This window comes from Pleurodeles waltl, chromosome 1_1 (assembly GCF_031143425.1).
Source record: "Pleurodeles waltl isolate 20211129_DDA chromosome 1_1, aPleWal1.hap1.20221129, whole genome shotgun sequence".
Lineage (NCBI taxonomy): Eukaryota > Metazoa > Chordata > Amphibia > Caudata > Salamandridae > Pleurodeles > Pleurodeles waltl.
Window position 1 is genome coordinate 334,858,684 of NC_090436.1, and position 26,913 is coordinate 334,885,596.

A 26,913-nucleotide genomic window follows, 5' to 3' on the forward strand; every position below is an offset into this window, starting at 1 on the left:
CCCCTAGCTCAAGCATTTTTTGGACTTCTGCCCTGATGCAATCTCTGACATGCTCAGGCTGCCTGTAGATTTTACTCTTGACAGATAGACTATCACCTGTGTCCATATCATGTGCACACCAGGTTGTCTGACTGGAAGTCAAAGAAAGAGTTCAGAAAACTGACTGATAACTTTTCTGCAGTCAGAGTGTTGATGTTCAGAGAGGCAGTCGGTAAAAACTACCCCATCCACTGATCCATCAACAGGGTTGTGGGAGAGAAGTTCAGGGAGAGGGTCGCTCTATGCTTCCTGCCCTTCATCAGTGGCCATGAGCAAGCTCATGCTGGCCCTGTCATAGAAAGGTTTAAGGCGGTTCACATGAAGCACCCTGTGGGTGCTCCTTGGAGTGCCCAGGTCAACCAGATAGGGGGCCTCACCTTTCTTCTCCACTATTGTGTTGGGGCCACTCCACTTGTCCTGGAGTGCTCTTGGAACCACAGGCTGCAACACCCACACTTTCTGTTGTGGCTGGTAAACATTCAGCCCAGTCTTTTGGTCCTGCCATTGCTTTTTGCAGCTCTTGGCTGGCCTCAGGGTTTTTGGAAGCCTTCTTCATGTGTTGTGCTATGCGAGAACACAGGCCTAGCAGAAAATCAGCTGTCTTGTTTGGGGAGTTTGAAAGGTTGCTCCCACCCCTCCTTCACAGGACTAAGAGGGCCCATAACTGGATGTCCAGACAAAAGTTCAAATGGGCTGAAACCCATTCCCTTTTGTGGAACATCTCTGTAGGCAAAAAGAAGGCTGTTAAAAGAAAACACCATCTTCTGAGTTTTTCTGAGCGTCCCATGATCGTACCTCTTCATTGAACCTTTCAACCAATGATAATGAGTGGTGAATTTGTATGTTGCACTACATTCCTTCCACATTGAGTTGAGGATTCCAAACATGACGTTTGCACCTCTATTGGATACAAGCTTCTTAGGAAAGCCCACCTTGGAAAAGATTCCCAGGAGGGCCTTGATTACTACAGGAGCTGCATTGGTCCTAAGGGAATGGCCTATGTGTACCAGGTGGTATGATCTACCACCACCACCAGAATAAATCTGTTCCCAGATGCTGTGTGAGGGCCAAGGGGGCAAACGATGTCAATCCCTATCCTCTCAAAGGAAACCCCAACCACAGGTAGTGGGATTAAGAGGGCCTTTGTAGTGCCACCTGACTTGCCACTGGCTTGGCAGATAACACAGGTGCAACAAAACTCTGTGGTGTCTTCAGACATGTGGGGCTAGTGAAAGTGTGAAACAAGTCTGTCCCAAGTCTTACTTTGCCCAAAATGTCCTGCCGAGGGAATTTCATTCGTCTCCTTGTGGCTCCAGGCTTGGGGTCCCTAGTCTCAGAACAAAGGAGCCCATTTTCCCAGTAGATCTTGTGGAATCCTCTGACATCTCCTGTCTCCTCTGCAGCAGCTTGCTGTCTGAGGCCTTCAAGAGAGGGGCAGGATTTCTGTTCCAAACTCAGTTACTCCCTGTAGGGTCCCCCAGCACCTTTCCCCCCTCCCCCCACCCCAAAGCTAAAGTTAACTGCCATGGGGTGGCACTTAGTGATGCTACTAGCATTAGTGACTTGCTAATTGTGACCAAATAAGATTTGCTCAGGTGAGACCAGTTTTTCAGTCATCATTGTGGCATTTGCACCTGTGACTCTGTAGGCTTCTGGCTCAATAGCATTTATGAGAGGGTACTGTCTGTATTTCATCCTGTTAGGAGGCCAGGCAGCCAGAGTGGCAAGGTCAGTGCCACCCTCTGATAGGACAGCCTTAGTGGTTTCTCTGACTAGGCCAGAGTCTACAGCAGTACCCAAGGTGAACCCAGCTACACCCTTAGTTGAAGTACTACTACTTGTGCTATTGCTAGGGGGATTTGTAGAAGTACTGTTTTTAGTGCTTTCCTTAGGACAGTTGCTATACCTATCCCATGGCCTTTTTCCCCACATAAAAAGCCACCCAAGGTTTGTTGTGGGAAGAGGAAGAGGACTTGGACTCACCCCATAAACATTTTGTGGACCTGTAGAAGACTTTCTTCTTTAGATTTGTCCTCATCCTTCTCCTGAGACTTTAAACATTCTTCTTCTTTTGGCCACACCCACTGTGGGATTTCTTGCCCACCCTGGTGCGAACCCATTTGTCTGCCTTCTTTTCCAGTTCTTGGGTAGAGGTCAGATCAGAGTCCTCCAGATATTGGTACAATTTGTTAGACACGCAGTTAAGGATGTGCTCTCTCATGACAAGATTGTACAGCCCTTTAAGGCCATGCACATTACTACCATGTAACCAGCCTTCCAGAGCCTCGACTGCAGTCAACAAAATCTACCCAGTTTTGAGAGGACTCCTTCTGAGTTTCCGTGAACGTAATCCTATACTCCTCAATTGTGAGCCCAGTCCCATCAATCAGAGCCTTTTTCAAGCCTTGGTAGTTGTCTGCATCCTCGTTTCGTCCTGCTAACAATTTATCTCTACTTTTGTCTGCAGAGGAGAGCCACTTTAGCTATCCACTGCCTCGGAAGGTCCTTCTGGACTTTACAGGACCTCTCTAAAGCAGTAATCCACTTATTGATAAAATCCCCAGACTTTTAAGGAGGGACTATCACACTGAAATTCCTGAAATCAACGGTGTCTTTCCTGACCCTGGACTCTCTAATGCTGTCACCATGGGGTTCTAACTCCAAATGCTTTCTTTCCCTTTACATCTCTAGGGCCTCTATCTTAAGAGCTAGCTTCTGCTTTTTCAACTTGAGTTTTGCTTTCCCAAGTCTCAGCAAGCGGAACCCCTATCTAAGGACACAGCGGAAGATGCTGAGGCATGGGAAGATAAAAATGAGGATCTACTCCTCCTGGAAACCCTTTTGACCAGCCCAGGGGGAGAACAAGTGGGCTTAGTACTATGATCCCCTCTTGTGCTACCAGCACTGCTCCCTGCAAGTTGAAAGAACGTTCTCTCCAGAATCCTCATGGTTCTGTCAAGCGTGGTCATAGGAAGTACCTGGTACCTCCTTTTCCAGCACTGGGGGTTCACCCCATTCATCTTACGCTCTTTCCCTATCAGAGTACTGTATGTCATCCTGATTGGGTAATTGTTAGAAAGTAGATTTGGGGTAGGGTTACTTCTTGTCTTAGGTTTCTGAGCTGTATATAGGGCTCCTGGGACTTAAGATCCACATACCTAGACTCCTGAGTCTGGTCAGCTCCCTTAACTACAGACATGGTGTTAGAGTGGTGTATGTAGTGTACCTACCTACTCTAAAGTTCTGAGCTTTTAAAACATTTGGAGACAGGGCTGTGCTAGACCCCAGGCTCCCACGCTAAACATTTAAAAGCCCCTGAAGTCACAAGTGTAGTATGTACCCAACAGTCATCTTTCCTATGGGACGTCAGTGATGACCAAGTGGTAAAGCAGTGCAAGTGTTTTTTGTGCCACCGCTGCCACCAATTTAGGAAGCTGGCTCAGTTTATGGTGTACACCTATGGTGTGGCACCCTATACTGAGTCCAGGCAACCCGTAGTGTTCGTTTTTAGGTGTCCAGATAGCAAAATCTCTCAAGGGGTAGGTGTGGTGAGCAGCTAAAGCTTATCCAGGAGGATTGTAAAGCACTTGCAATACCACAATAGTCAGTCAGTAACTGTTCTCAACAAAGAACCACAGCAGGTATTGCAAAACTAAAGTATTCTTTATTACAACTGTAAGGCTGTACTAACATTGGTATATCTCTGCTTGGAGATATAGATACCGGTATAAGAATGGAAGTGCCCAGGTGCCCAACCAAGGTAAGTGTGTTAGAATCCCAGGGACTGGTGGAGTAGGAAATTACCAGAGGTAAGTACTAGAAATCCCACAGGCATCCGGGTGCAGAGTTTTAATCGAGCTGGGTGTCCCATAGGCCAACACAGGACGATTGTGGCTGGATTTTTATGGATTCAGGGGACTTCCCAGTGGATCCCGAGGAAACCAGTTGGCACAAAGAAGGTTAGAGAGTGCCCCCACCCACGGATACTGGAATAACTACACCAGGGAGCCCAGGTGCCTAGAGGTGAAGTGACGTAGGAAACCCTTCTCAAAGTCACTGGAAACCTTGGCCGTCCTGCTGCTGTTGTGACCCGTGGACCAGGCCAGTGAAACCCAAAGGTGGATTCTGTGCAAGAAGAACCTGAAAAAGAAGGGTACAGTGTCCGGATCACTTGGAGATGTCGAGGTGGTGCAGGTAGGCAATGCCCACCCTCTTGGAGACGAAGTTTCTTCAGGACGGTAAAGGAAGAAGTCCATCTGTGTAGTTCAGGGAGATGCAGTAGATCCTTGGAGTTTCCCACAAGCTGTCCCACATCGGTCGTCAAAGTGCAGGAGGGTTAGTGGCCAGCGGAACCACCATCAAGCCTTGGCAAATGCAAATAGATATCGCAAGGAAAATTGTAGGTTTTTGTGGACCAGCAAGGTCCTAGTGCCTCTGATCTTGGAGTGGAATCATGGTGAGCCTTCAGCAAGGAGAGCCAGCCGGAGTAAGAGGAGACCCCACAAGTGACCCACTGGCAGCAGGCACAGGTAGAGACCGAGAGGCCTCAGCAGCCCAACAAAACAGGAGTCCCATGTTGCAGGAGCTGCAGAGTGGAAGCTAATATCAGAGTTGTAGAGTGCTGGAAGCTGGGGCTTCTTGGAGCTCGAAGATCTCTTGGAGGAAGAGCCAACAAGCCTTAGCAAGAGCAACGGTCGCAGTGCACAGAGGTTCCGTTCCAGTGGCTGCAGCAAGGGCCAACCATCTCTCAAGTTGGTCAGAAGACAAGTTGATCCCAGAGAGGTCCACAGAACCACCACCTGCAAGCAGAGCCTTTTCATTGTCCCTGGGACAGCAGGATCCATCAGCCGGTTGATGTCGTCGTCTTGAAGTGCCTGTGGATGCAGAGGGGTGACTCCTTCACTCCAAGGGAGATTCCTCCTTGGATGCAAGCAGTGTCCTTGTGACCCTGGAGAATGCACAGCCTCAGATGTTGCAGAAATCTTGCAGGAGCTGGAGAAACAATGTTGTAGTGGGAGCTGTCCCAACTGGAGACAGTCTTGTTTCAGTTCCAAAAGCAGGCCGGCAGTGGTTCTGGAGGCCAGGAGTAGAAGACTTCCTGCAGAGAGTTCCTTTTAGAGTCTTGCTTGAAGTATCTGAGGACCCACCCTCGGGGAAGCCTGTAAATAACTCTAAAAAGAGGGTAGGTCACTCTCTGTAGTGACGCACCTATCAGAGGGGAGCAGAGATATCATCTACCTGGCCTAACCAGTCAGGTGCTCCCAGGGGGCCTATGCTTACCTTGTTTCCAAGATGGCAGAATCAACTGGCCACCTGCAGTGCTATGTGTACCTCCCTAGAGGAAGAGCTGGACAGAGAGTGGTCACTCCCCTGTCCTTTGTGTATTTTTTCACAAGAGTGGGAACCAGGGGTTCCTGAACTGGTGCAAACCGGATTGTGTAAGGAGGGTGTAGTAAGCTAGCTCTGTATATACTCTACCAAAGTAAGATATAGTGTGCACAGAGTCCAGTGGATGACAAGAGCCTTTACAGATGCTAAAATAGATAATATTAATGCTCTCTTTTGTGGTAGTGTGGTCGAGCAGTTAGTTATCAGAAGGTAGTGCTAAGCATGTGTTGTATACACACAGTCAAGAAATGAGTCACACTCTCAATGACTTACTCCAGGCTAATGTTTTATGTATCAAAAAAATATACTCAATTACTTTATTTCTAGACCCAAATGGATCTTTGTTGCAGGTAAGTACATTTTCAAGAATGTATCACTTTCTTGTATCAAATTAACGTTGTTTAGAATTCACAAGTAAAACAGTTTACAAGTAAGTAATACTTTTAAATTTCAAAAGTAGACTGCAATTTCTCATAAGAAGCAGTGCAATCCTAGGGGAGGAAAGGTAACAACAAGATTTTCAGGTAAGTACTCGACCTATGATCCTAGTCTTTTGAGGTTAAGGTGTCCATAGTGCAAAGTTTAGGAAGACACCAATAGTGTACCACCAACAACACAGGGCTGGCCGGGTTCAAAGTTGTTGTTGGGTGCCCAATGAAATGCTATTGAGACGGGAAGTGTTCAGAAAGAAACAGCTTACAGGTAAGTACCTGCGACTCAGGGCACAGACCTGGGGGGTTTAGATCAGCATGAGGGAGTGGAGGGGGGGCACAGGACCAGATCAGCACCAAACTCACACCCACAGGAGCAGCCGGGTGCAGGATACAAACAGTGTCGGTGCCCAATGCTTTTCAGTAGGGGAACCCCAGGGGTCACAAAGATGCTACAGGCTTCATCCAGAGAGTCAACTGAAGAAAACCAACTGCTGCACAGGTAAGTAGAGAGCCTCCTGGACGTTGTTTGACTGTGTTGATTTACACAAGGCAGGAGACTGCAGGTGCAGGAATTACTTTAGGAATCGGACAATCTTCACCGGAGCAGGTTGTGGTCAGGGGGTCCACTGGATTTAGGCTGCATGTGTCATTGTGTTGGCCAAGAGGGGTCAACCCAGGGTGGATTCGAGGTCTGAATCACCTGGGGACGTTCTCTGAACATGGGCTGTGGGTGTCTGGTGCAGAGTAGGCAAGACTCGCTAGAGGCCTTTTTGGAGATTTCTTTGTGGACAGGGCTGCTGTCCGCAGGAGATGTTGGTCCTTGGGAAGGCAGGCAGTCCTCTGGGGGTTTGTAGAGGTGGCTGGTCCTGAAGGACGAGCCGTTTTCTTGTAGCAGGATTCTTGAAAGTGCAGACAAACCAGTAGGGCTGGGGCCAAATCAATTGTTGTCTGGAGCTTTTTCTGCTTGTGCAGCTCTTTAGTCCTCCTTCTTTTCAGGTCACCAGGAATCTGAAGAGCAAGGTTCAGTGGTACCCCTAAATATTAGATTTAGGGGCATTACAGGGGTCAGAGGGCAGTAGCCAATGACTACTGTCACTGAGGGTGGCTACGCCCTTCCTGTGCCCACTCCCTTTGGGGAGGGGACAAATTCTTCACCCTATTGGCTAACATCCTCCAAAGCAAGATGGATGATTCTACCAGGAGGGGTTCATCTCAGTTCTGGGCACCCTATGGGTAGTCCCAGCTGGGGTGACCAGACCTCCTGGTGTTTACTAAGTTTCCCATTGGACCCGGTGGGGGGTGACATCTCCATTAGCTGGAGTGCCCTTGGGTAGTGTAACAAGAGACATGAGTCTTTGAGGGTCACTGCCTTTTGTTGCAGTTTCTGCAGGGGGTGGTGTGAAGCACCTCCAACCAGAGCAGGCTTTGTTCCTGACCACAGAGATCACAAAGGCTCTCACCCCATGGGGACAGAAACGTGTATGTTAGTGGTAGACTGGCAGGTGCCGGTCAGCCTTACACTAGAGCACTGGGTGGAATACTAGGGGCCTCTCTAAGGTGCCCTATGTGTGCATTTTTCAGTAAATCTAGCAATGGCAATGACATCAGTGTGGGTTTATTGAGCTGGAAGTTTGATACTAAACTTCCCAGTCTTCAGTGAAGTCATCATTGAGCTAGTACTGACAAACTCCCAGCACATGTACTCACTATAGCCACACTGCACTTACAGTGTCCAAGAAGGGGCTTAAGACACAATAGGGGCATATTGTTCATGCAACTTTGCCCTCACCTGTTGTATAGTGCACTCTGCCTTAGGGCTGTAGGGCCTGCTAGATGAGTGACTTACCTATGCCACAGGCATTCATTTGTGGGCATGGCATCCAGAGAGGGATGCCATGTTGACATTACCTTTTTATCCCCACCAGCAAACATAAGCTGCAATGGCAGTATGCATGTACTTTGTGAGGGGCCCTTAGAGTGGCATAATACATGCTGCAGCCTTTAGGCACCCTCCCTGGCCACAGTGCCCTTGGGTTGTACCACTGGTACCTTTTATAAGGAACTTAGCAGTGTGCCATGGGTGTGCCAATTGTGGAAACAATAGTACAGTTTAGGGAACGAACACTGCTGTTGGGGCCTGATTAGCAGGAGCACAGCACACACTCAGTCACGTTAGCATCAGCTGTCAGACAAAAAGTGGGGGAGTAACCATGCAAAAATTGGCAGTTTCCTACACAACCCCCTCCCAAACGATAGAGGATGAGACCAACCTTTCCAAGTATAGGCTTCACTGTCTCACTGGAAGAACCTGGAAAGTCTATCTGCATTGGAATGGGCCGTCCCAGGTCTATGTTACACTGTAAAGTCCATTCCCTGTAGGGAGATGGACCACTACTAACATTTAGGGTTCTTGCCTTTCATCTGCAATAGCCATCCAAGAGGTCTGTGGTCCGTTTGAACAATAAAGTGAGTACCAAACAAGTACAAATGACACACCAGCACTGCTCCCTGAGGAGTAATCTCCTGCTAATGAAAGCAACAGGCCGGTCATGGCCATCATCGTTGGTTTGGGACAGGACTGCTCCTATCCCATGTTCAGAGGCATCTGTGTGCACAATCGACTGCATTGGTTAGTGTGGAGCTTTAGGAGTTGGTGCTGAGTACATTGCCTCCTTCAGGGTGTCAAAATCCTTTTGACAACTAACTGTCCAGTTAACTTTCTTGTGCATCTTTTTAGAGGTAAGTTCTGCGTGGGAGAGGGGGGGGGGTCACAATGGATCCATACCCCTTCACTTGAGTCTGGGTGGTAGGAGCTTCCTCTCTAGAATTGTCTGGATCTTGGGCTGTAGAAAGTTGCACTTGGCCTCAACTTACAAGGTTGCCCAAGTATACAACAGTGCCCTGTCTTATTTGGCATTTGAATGCCTCAATAGTGAGGCCTGCAGATTACACGGCCCGCAAAACCTTCCCCTGGTGATCCTGCCTGTAGGAGCTAAAGGCAGCAATATAATCTAGATATGCTGCACTAAAGGACTCCAAGCTAGCAAGAACGTGGTTCACCAACCTTTGGAAGGTGACAGGGGCATTCTTCAAACCAAAGGGTATAACAATGCCCATTAGGTGTGGAGAATGCTGTCTTTTTCTTTTGCTCCTGGAGCCATGCAAACTTGCCAGTGCTCATCAGCCCTAGGTATGTGGTGAGCATTTTCCTTGGTGACACAGTTGAAGCCTTTTTAGTACACACAGAACCTAATTTCTTTCTTTCATCAGCCCAGTCACAGAAAAGCTTGAGGCAGTTAACATGGATCACCCTTTTAGGTGTCCTGCTAGTGCCCAGATCTACCACGTAGATGCCCTCACTTTTCTTTTCTAAGCTAGGATAAGGGCCAGTGCACCTGTCCTGAAGTGCCCTGGGAGCCGCAGGCTCCAGATCCCACACCTTCTGCCCTGGTTGGAACAACACCAGTGCAGCCTTGTAGTCATACTACTGCTTCTTAAGCTATTGGCTGGCCTCAGGGATTTGGATGTACTCTGCCATCCTGGTACATAGGCCTAGTACATAGTCCACCACATTCATGGAGAGGTTTCTCCCATCACTCTTTCACAAGAGCAAGTGATCCCCTAACAGGATGCCCAAACAAAAGTTCAAATGGGGGTGGGGAGCAGGGGGGAGGAAACCCTACTCCCTTCCGAGGCTCCTCGATATAGGCATAAAGCAAGCATGGATAAAGGACATTCCATCTCCTTTTGAGTTTTTCAGGGAGCCTCATTTTCATGCCCTTCAATGTCTTGTTGAACCTTTCAGCAATTCCATTGGTTCATGGATTGTATGGTATGGTGAGGTGAACTTGTAGGTCACCCCACATTCATTTCACATGTGTTTCAGGTAAGCTGACATGAAGTTGGCACCTCTGTCAGAAACCTCCTCCTTAGGAAACCCTACCCTGTTAAATATACCAATGAGGGCCTTTGCTACTGCAGGGGCTGTAGTAGACCTAAGGGTAATTGCTTCAGGTTGCCTGGTAGCATGATCCACTACTACCAGTATATATTGGTTTCCTGAGGCTTTGCGTGGCTCAAGTGGATCCACTATTTCGACACCAACCGTTTCAAAGGGACCACCAACCACTGGTAGTGGAATTAGAGAGCCCTTTGGGTGGCCACCTGCCTTACCATTGGCTTGGCCGGTGAAACAAGAGCTGCAAAACCCCTTCACCTTTTGTGACATAATAGGCCAATAGAAGTGCTTGACTAGCCTCTCCCAAGTGTTAGATTGGCTCAGATGCACGGCTAGCGTGATGTCATGGGCAAGTGCAAGGATTAAGTCACTGAACTGCTGAGGCACTTCCACTCTCCTGGTGGCACCAGGTTTGGGGTCTCTGACCACAGTGAATATGAGTCCCTCCTCCCAATAGACCATGTGGGACCCACTGACATCTCCATTTTCCTGTGCAGCAGCTTGATGTCGCAGGCCTTCAAGAGTGGGTCAGGTTCTCTGTCTCTGGCGCAGCTGGTCCCTAGAGGGTGCCCCTGGGCCCAAGTGCTTGACCTGGTAAGGTTCAAGTTCCTATGGGCTCAGTTCCCTCTGAGGTTGGGAAGGCTTCTTCCTGAGAGGAGTCGTCGTGTGCCTTTTGCTGTACAGAAGCTGGTCCCCCAGTCTTCGTGCCTTGCCTCTTGGAAAGTTGGGCCATTATTCCCGGCTCCAAAACTTCTTTTTCCCCTGTGCTCTAGTGTTTGTGCACACCATCTCAGGGATTCCCAGCATGGCTACATGGGGTTTGAGTTCTACCTCAGCCCATGTCGAGGACTCCAGGTCATTCCCTTGCAGACATTCAACTGGGATAGCTGAAGAGACCACTACCTGTTTCAGGCCAGTAACGCCTCCCCATTCTAAGGTCACCACAGCCATGGGATGGACCCTAGTCACATTATCAGCATTGGTAACTGGATATGTTTGGTCAGCCAAGTACTGTCCTGGGGAAACCTGTTTTTCTTCTGTCACCATGGTGACACTGGCACCTGTATCCCTCAGGGCTTCTACATTAGTTACATTAAGCAAGGGATGCTGCCTGTATTTGTTCATATTAGAGGGCCAGACAGCAAGAGTAGCAACATCTACCCCACCCTCAGAGACTAAAATAGTTTGTGTGCACCCTGATTTGCTCTGGGCACACAGTAGATACCACCTGAAGACTGTTTATAATAGTGCTATCTGGTGCAGTACTAGGGGGATTCTTTTTGGACAGGCTAAGTCTTCCGCTTGGTGTCCATTCTGCCTACAGTTGAAACATCAGGCCTTTTTGGGATCATTGTTTTTACCTTTGTGTCCATGAGTGGATGGTGAAGAGATTCAGGGCCCACCCTCCTGAGCAGGTTTTTGGGGACCTTTAGAATACTAAGGTTGGAGGGTTTCATTTAGGAACTAAGACTACTTCTAGTTACTTTACCCATAACTATGATAACTTTTTTAACTTTTTAGGAAATGCTAGAAGGGACTTAACCAAGGCCCTAACAGGACTTTTAAAAAGTTGGAAAAATTGTCCATTCAAAAATAAATTGAATCTAAGGGTATTTTTTGAACTAAGTTGTATGATTAGTTATTAGCTGAGTAGTGCAGGAAATGCAAAGTAGTAGATCCCACCGTTGCCACCAATGTAGGAAGCTGGTTCTGCATATACTATACCAAAGTAAAGTATAGTGTGCACAGAATCCAGTGGATCCCCAGAGGCTTTACAGTTGCTAGAGTAGATAATACTAACACTGTCTTTTATGGTAGTGTGGTCAAGTAGTAGCACTTATCAGCGGGTTGTGCTAAGCATTTGTTGTATACACACAGTCAAGAAATGAGGCACACTCTTAATGACTTACTCCAGGCTAATGTTTTACTTTTGTTACTTTATTTCTAGAACCAAAAGGATCTTTGTTGCTGGTAAGTACAGTTTCACCAATGTATCACTTTCATGTATCAAATGCACTTGATTTTGTTTAGAATTCGCAAGTAACAGTTTTACAAGTAAGTAATACTTTTCAATTTTAAAAGTAGACAGTGCAATGCAGTCGTAGGGGAGAAAAAGTAACAACACAATTTGCAGGTAAGTATTAAATTACGATCACAGTCTTTTGGGGTTAAGGTGTCCACAGGGCAAAGTTTAGGAAGACATTGAGTGCACCACCAGCAACACCTGGCCAGCTGTGTTCAGAGTTCAAGGTTGGTGCCAAATGGAATCCTGTGGAGGCAGGGGGTGCTCAGAAAGAAACAGCTTGCAGGTATGTACCCACAACTTCAGGGCCCAGACCTGTGGGGGGGTTTAGATCAGCACCGACTGGGCCCACAGGTGAGCACCAAACTCACACCCTCAGCAGCATAGGGGCTGCCGGGTGCAGGGTGCAAGCACAGCATCAGGCGCCCAGTGCTTTTCAGTGGGGGTAACCCAGGGGGTCTCAGAGATGCTGCAGGCATCATTCAGAGAGTGACTGAAGAAAAACAACTTCTGGGTTGATAAGTAGAGAGCTCACTGGAAATTGTTTGACTGTCAGTTGAGTTCCCCAAGGCCAGGGGGCTGCTGGTGTAGATGTACCTTTAGTCGTCTGGAAATCTTCACTGGTGCCGTTCGCGGTCAGGAGGGTCCTCTCTATTTAGGCTGTAGACATCATTGTGTTGGCCAGGAGGGGTCTGTAGGAGGCTGGACTAGCTTGTAGTGAGTACCAAGGGGTACTTGCACCTTGCACCAGGCCCAGTTATCCCTTATTAGTGTATAGGGTGTCTAGCAGCTTAGGCTGATAGATAATGGTAGCTTAGCAGAGCAGCTTAGGCTGAACTAGGAGACGTGTGAAGCTACTACAGTACCACTTAGTGTCATATGCACAATATCATAAGAAAACACAATACACAGTTATACTAAAAATAAAGGTACTTTATTTTTATGACAATATGCCAAAGTATCTTAGAGTGTACCCTCAGTGAGAGGATAGGAAATATACACAAGATATATATACACAATAGCAAAAATATGCAGTATAGTCTTAGAAAACAGTGCAAACAATGTATAGTTACAATAGGATGCAATGGGGACACATAGGGATAGGGGCAACACAAACCATATACTCCAAAAGTGGAATGCGAATCACGAATGGACCCCAAACCTATGTGACCTTGTAGAGGGTCGCTGGGACTATTAGAAAATAGTGAGAGTTAGAAAAATAACCCTCCCCAAGACCCTGAAAAGTGAGTGCAAAGTGCACTAAAGTTCCCCTAAGGACAAAGAAGTCGTGTTAGAGGAATAATGCAGGAAAGACACAAACCAACAATGCAACAACGATGGATTTCCAATCTAGGGTACCTGTGGAACAAGGGGACCAAGTCCAAAAGTCACAAGCAAGTCGGAGATGGGCATATGCCCAGGAAATGCCAGCTGTGGGTGCAAAGAAGCTTCTACTGGACAGAAGAAGCAGAGGTTTCTGCAGGAGCGAAAAGGGCTAGAGACTTCCCCTTTGGTGGACGGATCCCTCTCGCCGTGGAGAGTCGTGCAGAAGTGTTTTCCCGCCGAAAGAACGCCAACAAGCCTTGCTAGCTGCAAATCGTGCGGTTAGCGTTTTTGGATGCTGCTGTGGCCCAGGAGGGACCAGGAGGTCGCAAATTGGACCAGGAGGTAGAGGGGACGTCGAGCAAGACAAGGAGCCCTCTTAGCAGCAGGTAGCACCCGGAGAAGTGCCAGAAACAGGCACTACGAGGATGCGTGAAACGGTGCTCACCCGAAGTTACAGAAAGGAGTCCCACGTCGCCGGAGACCAACTTAGAAAGTCGTGCAATGCAGGTTAGAGTGCCGTGGACCCAGGCTTGGCTGTGCACAAAGGATTTCCGCCAGAAGTGCACAAGGGCCAGAGTAGCTGCAAAAGTCGTGGTTCCCAGCAATGCAGTCTAGCGAGGTGAGGCAAGGACTTACCTCCACCAAACTTGGACTGAAGAGTCACTGGACTGTGGGAGTCACTTGGACAGAGTTGCTGGATTCGAGGGACCTCGCTCGTCGTGCTGAGAGGAGATGCCAGGGACCGGTAATGCAGCTTTTTGGTGCCTGCGGTTGCAGGGGGAAGATTCCGTCGACCCACGGGAGATTTCTTCGGAGCTTCTAGTGCAGAGAGGAGGCAGACTACCCCCACAGCATGCACCACCAGGAAAACAGTCGAGAAGGCGGCAGGATCAGCGTTACAGAGTTGCAGTAGTCGTCTTTGCTACTATGTTGCAGTTTTGCAGGCTTCCAGCGCGGTCAGCAGTCGATTCCTTGGCAGAAGGTGAAGAGAGAGATGCAGAGGAACTCTGATGAGCTCTTGCATTCGTTATCTAAAGTTTCCCCAGAGACAGAGACCCTAAATAGCCAGAAAAGAGGGTTTGGCTACCTAGGAGAGAGGATAGGCTAGCAACACCTGAAGGAGCCTATCAGAAGGAGTCTCTGACGTCACCTGGTGGCACTGGCCACTCAGAGCAGTCCAGTGTGCCAGCAGCACCTCTGTTTCCAAGATGGCAGAGGTCTGGAGCACACTGGAGGAGCTCTGGACACCTCCCAGGGGAGGTGCAGGTCAGGGGAGTGGTCACTCCCCTTTCCTTTGTCCAGTTTCGCGCCAGAGAAGGGCTAAGGGGTCCCCTGAACCGGTGTAGACTGGCTTATGCAGAATTGGGCACATCTGTGCCCAAGAAAGCATTTCCAGAGGCTGGGGGAGGCTACTCCTCCCCTGCCTTCACACCATTTTCCAAAGGGAGAGGGTGTAACGACCCTCTCTCAGAGGAAGTCCTTTGTTCTGCCATCCTGGGACAAGCCTGGCTTGACCCCAGGGGGGCAGAAACCTGTCTGAGGGGTTGGCAGCAGCAGCAGCTGCAGTGAAACCCCAGGAAAGGCAGTTTGGCAGTACCAGGGTCTGTGCTACAGACCACTGGGATCATGGGATTGTGCCAACTATGCCAGGATGGCATAGATGGGGCAATTCCATGATCATAGACATGTTACATGGCCATATTCGGAGTTACCATTGTGAAGCTACATATAGGTAGTGACCTATATGTAGTGCACGCGTGTAATGGTGTCCCCGCACTCACAAAGTTCAGGGAATTGGCCCTGAACAATGTGGGGGCACCTTGGCTAGTGCCAGGGTGCCCTCACACTAAGTAACTTTGCACCTAACCTTTACCAGGTAAAGGTTAGACATATAGGTGAGTTATAAGTTACTTAAGTGCAGTGTAAAATGGCTGTGAAATAACGTGGACGTTATTTCACTCAGGCTGCAGTGGCAGGACTGTGTAAGAATTGTCAGAGCTCCCTATGTGTGGCAAAAGAAATGCTGCAGCCCATAGGGATCTCCTGGAACCCCAATACCCTGGGTACCTTAGTACCATATACTAGGGAATTATAAGGGTGTTCCAGTAAGCCAATGTAAATTGGTAAAATTGGTCACTAGCCTGTTAGTGACAATTTGGAAAGAAATGAGAGAGCATAACCACTGAGGTTCTGGTTAGCAGAGCCTCCGTGAGACAGTTAGGCATCACACAGGGAACACATACCTATAGGTCACAACTTATGAGCACTGGGGTCCTGACTAGCAGGGTCCCAGTGACACATAACAAACATACTGAAAACATAGGGTTTTCACTATGAGCACTGGGCCCTGGCTGGCAGGATCCCAGTGAGACAGTGAAAACACCCTGACATACACTCACAAACAGGCCTAAAGTGGGGGTAACAAGGCTAGAAAGAGGCTACTTTCTCACAAGGTCGACTCAGGGTGGGCTTGAGGTTGGAATCGCCAGGACCTTCTCTGGGCTGGTGGACCACCTGGACATGGGCCATGGGCTTCGGGTGCACAGTAGGCACAACTTGCGGACCCGGGGCATCTCTGAAGTCCTTCTTGGAGGTTTCTTTGTGGACAGGGCCACTGTCCGTGGAAGATCTTGGTCCTTGGGAAGGCAGGCAGTTCTCTGGGGGTTTGTAATGGTCGCTGGTCCTGCAGGATGAGTCGTTTTCTTCTAGCAGGATTCTTGAAGCTGCAGACAGGCCGGTCGTCTGGAGTCTTTTCAGATCACAAAGAACCTGAAGAACAAGGTTCTGGGGTGCCCCTAAATACTAGATTTAGGGGCGTTACAGGGGTCACAGGGCAATAGCCAATGGCTACTGTATCTGAGGGTAGCTACACCCTTCCTGTTCCCACTCCCTTTGGGGAGGGGGACACATTCCTCACCTCTTGGGTAACACTCTCCAAAGCAAGATGGATGATTCTGCTAGGGGGGGGTTTCACCTCACCTCTGGGCACCATAGGGATGGTCCCAACTGGGGTGGACACTACTCCTGGTGTTTACTAATCTTCTTGCCAGACCTGCCGCCAAAAGAGGGGCCTGGTCCGGGGGCTGGCATCTCCACTAGCTGGAGTGCCCTGGGGCAGTGTAACAGGATGCAGGATCCTTTTAGGCTCACCAGCAAGTGTTGCAGTTCTTGCAGGGGGTAGCTGTGAAGCACCTCCACCCTGAGCAGGCTTTGTTCCTGACTCCAAAGAGCACAAAGGCTCTCACCCCATGAGGTCAGAAACTTGTCTGTTAGTGGCAGTCTGGCACAGACCAGTCAGCCTTACACTAGAGGACTTGGTGAAATACAGGGGGCATCTTTAAGATGCCCTATGTGTGCATTCTCCAACAAATCTAACACTGGAATCAGTGTGGGTTTGAGATGAAACATTTGATATTAAACTTCCCAATCTTCAGTGAAGCCATCATGGAGCTGTGGAGCTTGTAATGACAAACTTCCAGTGCATCTACTCAGTTTGGCCACACTGCACTTACAATGGCTAAGAATGGACTTAGACACTGTAGGGCATCATGCAGCTATGCCCTCACCTGTGGCATAGTGCACCCTGCCTTATGTCTGTATGGCCTGCTAGAGGAGTGACTTACCCATGCCACAGGCATTGTTTTGTAATGCCAGTAGGGGCACTTTCCTACTGAGTGCATCAATTGTGGCTCAGTGGCCACCCTAGCCTAGCCCAGAGACACCTATTTCAAAAGGAGAGGTGGTCACACCTCTTTATTGCAGAAAATCCTTTGTTGTACCTTCCCCTGCTTCAGTTAGGCTCATCAGCTGGAAGCTGAACAGTGTCTGGGGTCGGCAGCAGCTTGGGCTGGCAGCAGCTTGGGCTGGCAGCCTGACCCCATAAGGCTGCATAGGCAGAACTGGGGGATCCTCTAAAGAACACCCAGAGTACATGAAAGCATGCATCTAGCACTGGAGTCAGTGTAGTTGCATGATTGGAACTTGTTTAATTCCAAACATGCTTATGTTTGGAGAAGCCATTATGTACTTTAAGATGGCTTCCCCGCACTACCAAAGCCCAGAGATTGGAGTCTGGGGTTTGTAGGGGTACCCTGCTCCTGCAGGCATACCCTCCCATTTAGGGACATGCACCCTGCCCTTGGGCTAAAGGGCCTACCAGAGGGAGATTTACAGTGCCTAAGTGTAGTGACCATGATATAAGGCAAGCCTTATATCTGAAGTGAAAGGTGCATGCACCATTTTACGTAGGCTGCAATGGCAGGCCTGCAGACAAAGTTTACATCGGCTCCCATGAGTGACATAATACATGCTGCAGCCCCTGGAAGACCCCTGATGTACCAATGTCCTGGGTACCTAAGTATCAAATACTAGGGGCTTACATGGATGCACCATTATGCTAATTGTGGGTGTAAAAGTTTACCATTTACCAATTTTAGAGGAGAGAGCACAGACAGTGGGGTCCTAGTTAGCAGACCCCAGTGTACTACAGTCTAAACATACTGACACACAGCAGAAAGTGTAACTATGTCAGAAAGATGCTACTTTCGAACATCAAGGTAATAAGCACAATTGAAATACCAGAATACAATAAAATACAAAACAACTACTGATCTGGTTAACTGAACCCGAGACCTGGTTAGACTTCACTTTGAGTCTGCAAATAGAGACTTTTATCTGTACTATATTCCACTACTAGTTGCTAGTAGTAACACATAAAATTCTGTAAACTGTTATACAAATTAAATGGCAAAGTGGAAGTTTGATTCCATGTAGTTTTTACCATGTTTAAAATAATTAATTGACAGTAACTTCTATTGGCATGTGTTGAAGTCTACCAAATAACTTAAAAGGTAGCATTTAGATTTTTGAAGTTGCCTTTTCTGATGGATACAACTACCTGTGGATTCCTAACCTTATGAATTCTCCCAATGCGCCAGCATTTGAGGAAAATTTTTCTTCCCAGCTCTCCACGTCGACAAGGATGTCACAATTGCACGGCTCCACGCGTGACTCCGTCTGACGTCACTGTGGCAATAAGAGATCCTCGCCGGCGTGCTGACGTCCGTTCCCTTTTTCCGTGCCTTTGGCGCGAACGGTTTTCTCCTAGCTCTCAGGGAGCTACTGTTTCGAAGGTGTCCTTTTTGTCTCTGGTTACAATGTCTCCTCCTATAAAGTCAGGGTTAAACCTTGTTGGGAGTGCGGGGATCATATGTCGGTCACAGACCCTCACGATGACTGCTTATGGTGCTTAAGTTCGGAGCATGACGTGGAGGAGTGTGTGTCCTGCCAAAGGATGAATCCGAAGGCGCCGAAGGAGAGAGAAGACAACATTTTTGGCTAAGGCGAAGAAAGGGCACAGAAGTCATTGGAGATCATCTTCACATAACTCTTCGAAGAAGCATAAGAAGCGGTGCCGACACGACTCTCTCGTTGTTTGGCTAGAGGTCGTTCACGATCTAGGTCTCCATCTAGATGGCGTCACGCAATGTTGGAGGTTAGTCCTACGGTGACTCCACAGCCTCAAAGCCCTCAGGCTTCTCCGGCGCCATCGGTCTTTAAAGTGGTTGCACCCCAAGAGAGTCCTCGCTTTTTGCCTGGGGTGCAGGATTCTGATGCCCAGCCGGCGCAAGTGCCGCAGGAAGATAAGCGGTATCCTGCCTTCCCTGCTCCGGGAGTGGATCTGGCTGCATTTTTGAACGCCATGTTCAAAAAATGTTTAATGCTGTGGCCCCTGCTGGTGCACCGGCTGGTCCCACAGGTTCTTTGGCATTCTCACTGGGCTCTCCGGCTCCATATAAGTCGGCACCGTTCATGCCTTTTTATCCGCTGAGGGTGCCGGTTTGGCGCTGATAACATCGCCTCATAGGCCTACGGCCCGATGACATCACCTCATACACAGTCAACGCCAATGGCGGAACCTCATGTGTCCACGGCGCCGATAGGATCAGCTCCAGCGCCGGATGGGTCCGGATTGGATCATAGTGTGTCTCCTTCTTCTCTTGGTCCGCGTCTATCGGTCCTGAAGCCGGTGTTGTCTGCTAACTCTGTCGACGCCGAGATTGAAGGCCAGGTTGAGGTCGCGGAGGAGAGCACTGATGCTCTTAGAAGAACAGGAGTACCAGAGACAGCTGCTGGAAGAAGGAGAGATTGCTGAGCCCTTGGGGGAATATCAGGGCCTAGACTCAGCCAGTGGGCTGGACGCTTCCTCTGAGTGGGATCTTTCATCTCCAGGGGATTTTACAGAGGAAGCGGCCTCCTTCCATTCTGTGGTCAGGAAGGCAGCAAATTTCTAGGACCTTCCGTTGCTGGCTGCTGAGGTTAAAATGAACATTTTGACTGAGGTCCTGCATCCTCCTTCGGCTTCAGCAGAATTCTTGCTTCCATTTAATGATGCTCTTATGGAGCCTATATTGGAGGTTTGTAGGAAGCCTGTGTCATCGCCCACTATGAACAGATCTGTTGCAAGACGGTACAGAGTGGGTTCAGGAGATCCGGGATTTTTATCAAAGCGTCCGACTCCGGAGAGTTTAGTGGTCCAGGCCTCATGTTCGGCTCGTTCGGCACCAGGCTCCTTCCCTGTTACTTCTTCGGACAGAGAGTCCAAGAGAATGGAGCAGTCAGCCAAGAAGACTTTTTCATCCTGCAGTATGGCATTGAAAACAGCAAATGCTACCTGTGGGTTAGGTAGATATGTACACGCCCTGATGGACGCGGTTAAAGCTGTAGTTCCTGACTTACTGCAGGAGATGCAATGGCAAAGCAGATTATCCAGTCTGGTCTGGATACTGCAGATTCAGTGGCCCGGGCGATGGGTACTTCAATCGCTACCAGGAATGAGGTCTTCTGGCTTTTCTACAAATGTCCAGACCACTCTATTGGACCTGCCTTTTGACGGAAAAAAGCTGTTTGGGGCCAAAGCTGACTCTGCCTTAGAGCGCTTCAAGGACAGTAGGGCCACAGCGAAGTCTTTGGATCTGCAGGCTTCCACTACTACCCCTTTCAGTCCTTTTGGAGGTTCATGGGGTTTGGGCGTGGAGCCATTTATTGTGGGAGACCCAGGTCCCCAGTCCACAGTCCAACAGCCTGCCAGTCTCCCATTTAGAGGGCGGGGGAGAGTTTGGACAAGAAGGGGCCACCCAGCAGCACCCTGTATCATCCTCTTCCTCTTGGGGGGGGGGGGGGAGAGTTCAACAAGGAAAGCAGCCCTAGTTTTCTACCCATTTTGAGTCACACTTTTCCTGTAAGGGGGGGGTTAATTTTTTTCCCTCCATGATTGAGAGTTAGCCACATCAGACTCCTGGGTTCTAAATATTGTGAGTAAAGGATATGCCCTTCCTTTTCAGCAGTTTCCCCCTCCCATCCCTCCCTGTTCTTCATTTTGTTCAGAAGACCATCCCCTGTTGTTGCAGCAGGAGGTTTAAGTCCTGTTATCAAAAGACGCAGTGGAGTTGGTTCCAGAGCATTAAAGGGGTCAGGGTTGTTATTCAAGATATTTCCTGATCCCCAAGAAGGATGGTCGATTGAGACCTATCCTGGATCTGAGGATTTTGAATTGGTTCCTCAAACAGGAGAAATTCAAGATGCTGACTCTAGCGCAGGTACTTCTGACGTTGAACAAAGACGATTGGATAGTGTCTGTCGACTTGCAGGATGCTTACTTTCATATCCCTATTCTCAAGTCGCACAGGAAGTATCTCCGGTTTGTGGTGGGGTCGTAACACTACCAGTTTGCGGTCCTTCCTTATGGTCTTACTTCAGCACCTCAAGTCTTCACGAAGGTGATGGCGGTGGTTGCAGCAAGTTTCAGGAGGAAGGGAATATCCATATTTATATGTACAGGGAATTATTAGGCAAATGAGTATTTTGACCACATCATCCTCTTTATGCATGTTGTCTTACTCCAAGCTGTATAGGCTCGAAAGCCTACTACCAATTAAGCATATTAGGTGATGTGCATCTCTGTAATGAGAAGGGGTGTGGTCTAATGACATCAACACCCTATATCAGGTGTGCATAATTATTAGGCAACTTCCTTTCCTTTGGCAAAATGGGTCAAAAGAAGGACTTGACAGGCTCAGAAAAGTCAAAAATAGTGAGATATCTTGCAGAGGGATGCAGCACTCTTAAAATTGCAAAGCTTCTGAAGCGTGATCATCGAACAATCAAGCGTTTCATTCAAAATAGTCAACAGGGTCGCAAGAAGCGTGTGGAAAAACCAAGGCGCAAAATAACTGCCCATGAACTGAGAAAAGTCAAGCGTGCAGCTGCCACAATGCCACTTGCCACCAGTTTGGCCATATTTCAGAGCTGCAACATCACTGGAGTGCCCAGAAGCACAAGGTGTGCAATACTCAGAGACATGGCCAAGGTAAGAAAGGCTGAAAGACGACCACCACTGAACAAGACACACAAGCTGAAACGTCAAGACTGGGCCAAGAAATATCTCAAGACTGATTTTTCTAAGGTTTTATGGACTGATGAAATGAGAGTGAGTCTTGATGGGCCAGATGGATGGGCCCGTGGCTGGATTGGTAAAGGGCAGAGAGCTCCAGTCCGACTCAGACGCCAGCAAGGTGGAGGTGGAGTACTGGTTTGGGCTGGTATCATCAAAGATGAGCTTGTGGGGCCTTTTCGGGTTGAGGATGGAGTCAAGCTCAACTCCCAGTCCTACTGCCAGTTCCTGGAAGACACCTTCTTCAAGCAGTGGTACAGGAAGAAGTCTGCATCCTTCAAGAAAAACATGATTTTCATGCAGGACAATGCTCCATCACACGCGTCCAAGTACTCCACAGCGTGGCTGGCAAGAAAGGGTATAAAAGAAGGAAATCTAATGACATGGCCTCCTTGTTCACCTGATCTGAACCCCATTGAGAACCTGTGGTCCATCATCAAATGTGAGATTTACAAGGAGGGAAAACAGTACACCTCTCTGAACAGTGTCTGGGAGGCTGTGGTTGCTGCTGCACGCAATGTTGATGGTGAACAGATCAAAACACTGACAGAATCCATGGATGGCAGGCTTTTGAGTGTCCTTGCAAAGAAAGGTGGCTATATTGGTCACTGATTTGTTTTTGTTTTGTTTTTGAATGTCAGAAATGTATATTTGTGAATGTTGAGATGTTATATTGGTTTCACTGGTAATAATAAATAATTGAAATGGGTATATATTTTTTTTGTTAAGTTGCCTAATAATTATGCACAGTAATAGTCACCTGCACACACAGATATCCCCCTAACATAGCTAAAACTAAAAACTACTTCCAGAAATATTCAGCTTTGATATTAATGAGTTTTTTGGGTTTATTGAGAACATGGTTGTTGTTCAATAATAAAATTAATCCTCAAAAATACAACTTGCCTAATAATTCTGCACTCCCTGTATTTATATGTGCTATCGTGAGGTCAGTTTTCACCTGTTCGCCTCAAAGGCACGTAAAAAAGGGTGAAACTGACGCCAGCACAGCGGGGAGGACCTCTTATTGCCACGGTGACGTCAGACGGAGTCACGTGCGGAGCCGTGCAATTGTGACGTCCTCGTCGATGTGGAGAGCTGGAAGGAAAATTTTCCGTCGAATGCTGGCGCCTTGGGAAAATTCATAAGATGAGGAATCCACAGGTAGCTACTGCATCCACCAGAAAAAGCGTTACCGAAGGTAAGTAACTTTTTCTTCACTGCGCAAGTTTTGATATTCATTTCTTTTCTCCATATGCATTTATAGAGTAGTCCCTCCTATAAATTACAAAAAAAACCGAAATGCATTATTTTTCTTAACCTTAATAGACGTGTGTTCTTTTTGGCTTTCTCACACCAACCTCCAGGGTCAGTCTGTAATATAGCATTTTTTCAGTGTGCCTTTTTTCATGTGTTTCTCTGGGCATCCATTTTGGTTGGAAATGCATAAAAAATTTAACAAAAAGTGTTTTTATTCTATTTTCCCACAGATTGATCTTGAAAGTATATTTGCACTAAACCCAGACCTTGCACCTGAAGAGGAATTAGAGCCAAGTCCAGAAACTCCACCACCTTCCACGCCATCTGCTAAAGTAAACAAAATCGCTAAGGTATGTGCATTTTAGACGGTATGTTATTGGCATTTGTAGAGTAAACAACTTGTCTGAAACAGTATCCTGGTGGTGAAAAGGAGGAGCAGTGTGGACTGAGCCAGGGCTGAGAATTGTTGAAGAGCCATTTCTCCAGTGTTTAGCACATTCAAGAACTGATAAGGTGGGTTTGATGTGCAGGGTTAAATTGTTTCCAGGCTTTGGGAGCAAGGTAGGTGAAGGCACAACTGCTGGATCTGGTTCTACATGTGTGGTGGATGTGTGCATAGGAGTCATGCTGAGCCGAGGTTTTGGGTACGTTTGTGGAGGTTCATGCGATTGTTGAATTAAGTGTGGCCCATGCTGTGCAAGGCTTTGTATATGTACATGAGGAGTTTGAGTCCCTGTTTATTTCACAGGCATAGAGGTGTACTTTTGCTTCGCATAAAGACTTTCAGAGATACTTATGTCTAGGGCATAGATGTGGTCTTTGTGGTTCTGTATCACAATATGTCTTCACTACTTGGCTGCTTCACGCACTGCTGGGATCTTTATGGAAGGAGAGAAAAGATTGCACATTAGGACAGAATTGATGAGAGGGTAGGTGGGGGTGATGTTATGTCTTCATAGTATTTCTACAGCGCTGATGGGCTCACAAGAAGAAAGGAAAGAAGCCTTATTTATCCTATCTTCGAGAACTGAGAGTACTTATTGTTGGAATTGAGTGTTCAGTTTGTATAGTGGTGGAATAAGGTACAGAGGTATAAAAAAAAAAAAAGACCTGGGGATTTCAAAGAAGAAAGTTATGACTATAATGTTTACATGTAGCAGGAAACCACTGATGTGTGCCTCTCACTCCTACCATATCTACACCGTACCCCAGATACAAATTGTGGAGGTCCTTTGCTTCATTGCTCGCTGACTGACTTGTAGCTTTTGCAAGGTTGTGCTGAAAGGTCATAGTGGACATAGGTAATAGGTTTAACTGCTACTGTACCCTAACTATTGTTGTGTTTCTATTTGTCCCAGTGTATGTTTTGCATAATTCTGTTAATTGACTCCCCTACAATCCTCTGACCCATTCCCAAGCATATTTTCTTATTGCCATCACTTGCGTATATAAAGGTTTCTGTCTTCCTGGGAGCTTGGGTTCAGTGAAAAATATGAGTTGACTCTCAGTTTAATTGCTCTCTCAGTAAGACCTGTGCGAAATCCAGACACAAGCACTCTCCCGGCTTATCAACCCAGTTTCATTGTTAACTGTGTTGTAAGCATACCTGTGACTCCTCCTAATTTGATACCTGATGTCCCCATTCACAGTGCTCACAGCCTGCCATAAACCAGTTTCCTCTCTCTTATTGATAAGACAAGGTTTCTTTTTACTCCAGCTGCACACAAAACAAGAAGCCTATTTTTCTCTTAGCATCTCAGTGGTGATTCACTTTTGGATTCTTATGGACAGCTCAACTTTCCTGGCACTCTCCCACCTTCTCATTTGGATGATCAGATAGAGACTTCTAGTTTCAGATTCCTTACCTTTGAATCCTCCCCAGGCGTCAGACTGGATCTGGAGGATTTTCGTGAGCAGTACCCCTGCATGCAGTTAAGTGTCATCGATCGGCCCTGCGTCCGTCGTCTGCGTTATCCACGGCAGATATGAAGTCACGGTTCCTATGTAAGCGCCTCCCCGGTGCACTGACATCCGTTCTTTGCTTTCTTCACCAGCAAGTGCTGATCTGGAGAGAGCTACCCCATAGTCACTTTTTGATTGCCTTTTTTTTTTTTTTTTCTTTTTTTTACTTTTTGGTGAAAATGTTTTGAGTCAAGGATGTCCTCCAGAAACCTACTAGGATTCGCTATTTGGCAATAAAGCATTTGATACATTAGCAATAAAGATTTCCTAATTAAGATTCACAGTTAATCTCAATTAAGAAATCAGTGTTCCTAATGCTAGTACATATAGCCCATTATTCTTATTTGCAAAGATTGTGGGTACTTCACAAGTAATGAGTATGCAATATCCAGTTACTGCAAATGAAGTATCCCATTGTAGAGCTTAAGTTGCTCAGGATAGTGAGAGAGAAGTGTACAAGGTCTACTTAAGAGAGATGGTATAGGTTAGTATCCCACTCTTTAGGCAAGCAACACCCACCACCCAATAAATAGTTGCTGTTCAGTGCCTTTACTTATAAAAAGTACTTTATTACATACACAGTGCTCATAATGCGTATCAGTTTACAAATATTTACCTGGTGGCAGTAACAGTTCACACGCCATAAATCCACAGTCTCCCCCACATACTAGACACAACATACTAAGGTGTGGTTGTTAAAAACGCCTCCTTCCTTTGTCAGGGTGTATGCTCATTAATAAAACCAGAAATATTTTATGCTTAACCAATGCAGCACAACTTAAACCACTAAGGATGGTACTATCTTAGAATGATATTCATTAATGTATGCCTCGTGCGGTAAACCAGGTAGTCCACAAAGCAAAAATTGAGTGATATTAGATGGGTTGGAACCAGTTTCTCACAGCTATCTTCTTAGGCCTTCTGATTTGGAAAACATTTAAGATTACATAAGAGAAAAATGCTTTAAGTGTAGTGTGAAATGAAGAATGGCTGATATCACTTTGAAGAATACTATACCCAAACATTTTGCAATGTGATAGGTTTTCTCTAAAGCGAGGTTTCCTTACCCTCATGGTAAGTGAATACATATTGTATTCAGGTTGCAGTGAATACGTTCTTCCTTTTATATATACATTTTAGTACTTATGCGAGTTATTTCGTATAGCTGAACATTCTTCTGAAGAGCAGCTTCCAGTGACATTTTTTTTGCACAAATAATTCAAAGGAGGTTGTGCACAGACAACAGTACTATTTGCTTTCCGTCCATTTCAAAATAGATCACAGCTAAAAAGGCATGTGATATTGAAAGGGTGTGGCAGCATCAAGACACAGGGCTCGATTACGAGTCTGGCAGTACAAGGCCCGCCAGACTCCCGGTGACGGTCAGACCACTGCAACTGGCGGCTTGATAGCCACATTACGACCCCGGCAGTTCGACTGGCGTTTCCACTGGGAACATTGTTCCTGAGAGAGTGACGGCAGTCTGAGTTGTACTTATCCTGGGGGCACTGAACTCTGCTCCGCCTGATTGATTACACCTCACCCCAGCCTTTCCATGGCAGTCACCCCGTCATGGAAAGGCGCCATTAAAGGTGTGCTGGGGGCCACAGGGGACAGTGCGCATTCCGAGGATGCTGGATGGCACCCCTGGGCGACAGCATTGGACTCCGTCCAATGCCTCTACACCGTTTCCACTAGACTGACCAGCCGAAACCTTCGTTTCCACCGGTCAGCACAATGGCAAACTTTTAATGGGTCTGGTGAAGAGACCGCCAGCTCCGCTGCAGTCTTTTTAGTGTGAGTCTGACGGTCTGGTTTTCCAACCGCCAGACTCGTAATCCGGCCCATAGTAAATAACTTTGTTCTCTTTGAGCTACACATTTATTTTTTACATATACATGCGCATTCCGTTTTTAGGCACAGGGCAGTCAATCAATCAGGGATTTGCAAAGCGCACTACTCACCCGTGAGGGTCTCAATGCGCTGAGGCAGGGGGTGGAGGGGGAATGGGGCAGGAAGGGGGTGCTGCTACTGCTCGAACAGCCAGGTGTTGAGAAGTTTCCTGACGGTA

The 26,913-nt window shown here is 47.5% G+C and overlaps 1 protein-coding gene across 5 annotated transcripts in view; it reads left to right on the forward strand.

Annotated features, from left to right (window-relative positions):
- The window catches only part of KIF2A (kinesin family member 2A), a 282,224-nt gene that overhangs the window by 68,758 nt on the left and 186,553 nt on the right, over window positions 1-26,913 (forward strand). For all 5 annotated transcript variants that reach the window (XM_069222597.1, XM_069222588.1, XM_069222608.1 and 2 more), the window contains exon 3: window positions 23,111-23,230. In XM_069222597.1, coding sequence (XP_069078698.1) covers window positions 23,111-23,230 — 120 coding nt within the window. The remainder of the gene's footprint in view (window positions 1-23,110; window positions 23,231-26,913) is intronic.